This window comes from Chaetura pelagica, unplaced genomic scaffold, assembly GCF_000747805.2.
Source record: "Chaetura pelagica isolate M959 unplaced genomic scaffold, ChaPel_1.0 scaffold650, whole genome shotgun sequence".
Lineage (NCBI taxonomy): Eukaryota > Metazoa > Chordata > Aves > Apodiformes > Apodidae > Chaetura > Chaetura pelagica.
The window spans coordinates 715,505-720,125 of record NW_009951820.1 but is presented as its reverse complement, the minus strand read 5'-3'; the positions used below and the strand labels follow the sequence as shown (position 1 = coordinate 720,125).

Sequence of the window (4,621 nt, the reverse complement as noted above, 5' to 3'; positions counted from 1 at the left end):
GGTGGCGGGAGGGGGACGCCGGTGGGGCAGCCTGATGAGGCCCGGACCCTCTCACCTTGGGGGAAAAGGTGGCAGCCTCGGCCCCCTCCGCCGCTCTCAGCGAGGAGGATGACGAGGATGACGACGATGACTCGGAAGAAGAGGATTCCTCCGAGACCGACTCGGAGGACGACTCGGAGGAGCACGGGGCTACAGCAGAAGGGTGGGTGGAGGAACTAGCCCAAGGAGCCGGGGTCTGGTGCTGGGGGGGTGCTCCACTGCTGTGTTCACGATTCCACAAGGGTGAGCATGGCTGTGGTCCTCAGCACGGGATGCTCCTTTCCGTGGGCAAACCCAACAGTGTTGTTTGCGTGTAAGAAGTTTGATTAAGAGATGACTTACCTCATCCTCCACCTTCCTTTGTGATTGTCCCATGCAGTTGGGTTTCAGTTCCCACCTGTGCAGAACCTACCATGGTTAATGCTCACATCCCTCTTCCTTTCTTCTCTTATTCTTCTCTTCCTTTCTTTAGTGACTTCAGCCTAGCAGATTTTGACTACCTGCCAGTGTCTTCGGAAATCAAAGAACTCTTTGAGTACATCAAGAGGTGAGTGGGAGGGGTTTTAGCCCACTCTTGGCTCTCCTTTGTGGCAAGTTTTGCAGCACAGGTCACCGTCACCCCCACTGCTGCATTTTTTTTCCAGGTACACCCCCAAAACAATAGCAATTGAGCCCAAACTGCAGCCTTTCATTCCAGAATTTATTCCTGCAGTTGGAGACATCGACGCGTTCTTAAAGGTACAATTGCTGCAGGCTCCCCTGGACCTTCTGCCACCCAAGCTGAAACAGACAAGGGCTGCATTTCCCCTTGTCCAGCACCTTGTGCTGTTCGGGTTGGGCTTCACTAACAACTTACATGCAAGACAGCACGTGCCTACCCATTCCTGTCAGTTTTTTAAACCAGGGGCAGGCTCTGTACAAAACAGCCCCAATTCCCCCAGCTCTGGGTTCAGGGTCTCTGTTTACCCACAGGTTCCCCCTCCCGATGGCAAACCCGATCACCTCGGCCTGCTGGTCCTGGACGAGCCCTCAACCAAGCAGTCAGACCCCACTGTGCTCTCCCTTTGGCTGACAGAGAACTGCAAGCAGCACAACATCAGCGTGAGTCACGGAGAGGGGAAGGCACTGGCTGTACCAAAACCATTGCATTTTACTCTTACCTTCATCTCTATGTGACTACAGTGTTGCAGCGCTACTGATAACCTGGCTTTAAAGGCAGAAAAAAACTGACCTTTTCCTTTAACCTATAGCTTTAAACTTCAACTACCTTGCTTCAGGCCAGTCTTGGTACAGACTTTGGATCCGTTTCTTTCAAGTGAAGCTTTGTTTCTTTTTGGTTGTCACTACCTGGTCTCTCTCAGCATTTTGCTTCCTGGCTGCTCTTCTGTCTGCAGAAATCAGCAGAAATCAGTTGGTTTAGTGCAACTAGGAAAGAGAAAGTACTTGGTTAATCAGGAGCAAATGCAGGGTTTGCAAAAAAGCCCCAAAATGCCACAAGGGGCTCACAGGTTTCTATTTCTGGTTTTTAGCAGCAGATAAAAGTGAAGAGTTTGGAGAATGCAGAGAAGAACCCCAAAGCCATTGAGAGCTGGATTGAGAGTATCAGTGAGCTGCACCGCTGCAAACCTCCCGCCACGGTCCTGTACACCAGGTGAGCTGGACAGCAGCTGCGCCCACACGCTCCTGCAGCCTCAGCCCAGCAGGCAGCCCAGGAAACATCTCTCTGAGAGGAAGACATGCTGAGTTCCAGACTAGTCCTGCCACGCATGTGTGCAGGACACTTAAGTTTACTCTCCTTCCCTACATAACTTGAATTAGTTTAACAACTAGCACACAGAACTTGCAAATTAACAAGATCAGGCCTGTTTTAATAAATAAAAATGCCCACGTTGACCCTCGGCACATGTACAGCTCTCTCAAGGGGTTGAGGCTGCCCCCTCCACAGCCATCTGCCAGGATGAAGCCATTTCAGTTGCATGTGATCCTGACTTTTATGTCCTTTTCTTCCCTGGCAGGCCAATGCCTGACATTGAGAGCCTGATGCAGGAATGGTCACCAGAATTCGAGGAGCTCTTGGGAAAGGTATGTTGTCCCAGTGATAAGTGGCTGGCTCAGCGTGCTGTGTTAGAAACCATCTTCCAGGAAAGCTGGGTTCCTGCCCTGTTTTGAGCTCTTTGCCTGCAGCCTGACCCACTCAGCTTTGTTCCTTCCTCACTTAACAGAAGGCAGGGAGCAGCCTCATGCCCAAATTCCTGGCTGCTGCCCAGGTGGCCTCTGTGCTTGTTGCAAGATCCATGCATGCTCTCAAAGCTGACGGCCCTGTCTGTTCCAGGTGGGCCTCCCAACTGCCGAGATGAGCTGTGACCTGCCCGAGTACATCGACATGATATGTGGTAAGTGGGGGCTGTGCTGGGGACACAGGTGTGCTGCTGGCCTGGCACTGTCACTGAAAGCAAGAGACCTCTGGGCACAGGCTCAGCCTGGGCAGGTGAGATCATTCAATGCTGCCTTCAGGAGGGAGCAGACTCTTGTACCACAGTCCTGCACTGAGCAGGGAGCAGTGGCCCAAGTGGTCGTGGGAAGTGGGGTGCTCAGCCTTTCCTTACAGCCCTCTCTGCAGCCCCAGTGCTCTCACACTCCTCCGCTGTTCCTTGTAGCCATCCTGGACATCCCCGTGTACAAAAGTCAGATCCAGCCTCTTCATGTCCTCTTCTCCCTCTACTCGGAGTTCAAGAACTCACAGGTGAGCTGCTCTGGGCAGGCTTGGCTCACCTGCTGGAAGTACTGCAGAGCTTCTCCCCTTGCCTTTGGGGTCCAAAGAGTCCAAAGGTATTTTCTAAGCCTCTCATTTCCTGAGTACCTCAACACAAGGAGCCTCTGCCATGGCTGGGGTGCCATGGTGTTTACAGCCCAGTGTGCCCCCAGAATGTCTTTCCCACCTGAGGAGCACACGGCTCACACAGAGCAGAAGTAGCTTGTACCTTCAGCACGCGTGTCAGCTCTTGGCACTTACACATTCTTCCCCTGCAGCATTTCAAGCCCCTGGCTGAGGGGAATAGGGGCAGGACCTCGCCACCCAACCCATCTTCACAAGCAGCAGAAGAAGTGCTAACCTTTACTTGAAGCTTCCCATTAAACCCTTTTCTCCTGGATCAACATCTGCTGTTGAATGTTGAGATGTGACCAAAATAGCCTGGGAAGCTGTGCACAGCCCTTGAGAGGCCTCCCAGGTGTTACAAACATTGCTGAACTATTCTGTGTTTGTAAGGTAGGATTTTGCCCATCACATTTAATGCAGAAGCTGTGGCTGTAGGCACCGCAGAGCAAAGGTGGATTTTGCCCATCACATTTAATGCAGAAGCTACGGAATTGCTCCAAGTCTGACTTGTTCCCAGGAATTCAGCATTAAACCAGCCTTCCCAATAACAGGCTCTCTGTGCTGTAGGCACCACAGAGCAGAGGCTCCTTGAGCCCATTCCTACAAGTGCTGTAGTAAGTAAGAGAATAAATTCCAGATTCAGACACAACAGTCAGATCTGCCCTGTGTGTTTTAAGGCCTGATCTGGGGATCTCTGACCTCCTCTGCCCCATGTTATTGAGCCCCTTTTTCTATTTTCAAGCCCCTTTGCTACCACCAAGGAGAAATAACCAGTAGGGCACCATGCAGATGCTTGAGTTTAGTTTATTGCTGTTGGGACAACTGTCTCTGGCCCCTGCCACACTGCCTGCCCACCCATCTGACCCAGTTCAGGCAGGGGTGGAGAGGGTCACACAGTGAGCAGAGCATGGACCTACTCAAGCATAGCTAGTGCTTGGCCTTGCCCCAGGAGAAGCCTGGCAGAGCCTGGCTATACACAGCTTTGGTACATTTTTGATTATAATAGTCTACTTATAAAGTACACAGGCTACATAAAAACATGTCTTGGCTAACCACACAGCTACTGAGACCTGCAGCACGTACCTTAATCTACAGCTGGGGGCTGGTGGGTGCCCAGCGTGGCCTCCCCTGCACCCTTGGTTGCGCTTCTCTGGGGCTGGTACATCCCTGGTGCTGGGCAGCACTGGCTCACAGGCACTGTGCCGCATCTCACAGCCAGATCTCATCGCTGCTCACGCTGGGCACTTTGTAGATGCGCCCAGACGTGGGGAGCTGGACAAAACCTGCAGGACAAAGACAGCTCGTTGCTGTCATCTTTTGGGGCAGCTGCGGAGCCCGGTGTCCCTACAGTGTGGCTTTCAGGGCTGCTTGCCTGACTCGCCGAGCTTGTTGAAAACCAGGGAGTTCTCCAGTGCTGGCACGGCTCTCTCCTCTCCTGCATCCTTGGAGGAAGCTGCAGGGAAGGAAAGGTATGAGAGCCAGGACATCTTGCCCTCACTTGTGCAGGACCCATGGCCCTGCATGTCCCACTGCACCAGCACCTCGGGCTTTTTACCTCCAGCCTCCTGTGTGAGGTCGCCGAGGCGCAGGTTGGGTGGCAGGGACTGGGTCTGGCGGAGTGGACCTGTGCCCCGGGGCTGCAGATGCTCGGGGCTGCTGCAACGGGAGCAGCGGCTGAGTGGGCTGCTCCCTTCCGCTGGCCCC

The 4,621-nt window shown here is 53.3% G+C and overlaps 2 protein-coding genes across 2 annotated transcripts in view; one reads left to right on the top strand and one right to left on the bottom strand.

Annotated features, from left to right (window-relative positions):
- Positions 1 to 3,162, top strand: part of IFT46 (intraflagellar transport 46) — a 4,807-nt gene extending 1,645 nt beyond the window's left edge. The window contains exons 2-10 of the mRNA XM_010008985.1: positions 69 to 202; positions 512 to 586; positions 684 to 777; positions 1,012 to 1,140; positions 1,569 to 1,690; positions 2,055 to 2,121; positions 2,372 to 2,432; positions 2,697 to 2,782; positions 3,070 to 3,162. Coding sequence (XP_010007287.1) covers positions 69 to 202; positions 512 to 586; positions 684 to 777; positions 1,012 to 1,140; positions 1,569 to 1,690; positions 2,055 to 2,121; positions 2,372 to 2,432; positions 2,697 to 2,782; positions 3,070 to 3,162 — 861 coding nt within the window. The remainder of the gene's footprint in view (positions 1 to 68; positions 203 to 511; positions 587 to 683; positions 778 to 1,011; positions 1,141 to 1,568; positions 1,691 to 2,054; positions 2,122 to 2,371; positions 2,433 to 2,696; positions 2,783 to 3,069) is intronic.
- A 964-nt stretch (positions 3,163 to 4,126) lies between these two features.
- Positions 4,127 to 4,621, bottom strand: part of TMEM25 (transmembrane protein 25) — a 3,003-nt gene continuing 2,508 nt past the window's right edge. Inside the window, exons 5-6 of the mRNA XM_010008975.1 lie at positions 4,290 to 4,370; positions 4,127 to 4,200 (exon numbers count right to left, since the gene is read on the bottom strand). Coding sequence (XP_010007277.1) covers positions 4,127 to 4,200; positions 4,290 to 4,370 — 155 coding nt within the window. The remainder of the gene's footprint in view (positions 4,201 to 4,289; positions 4,371 to 4,621) is intronic.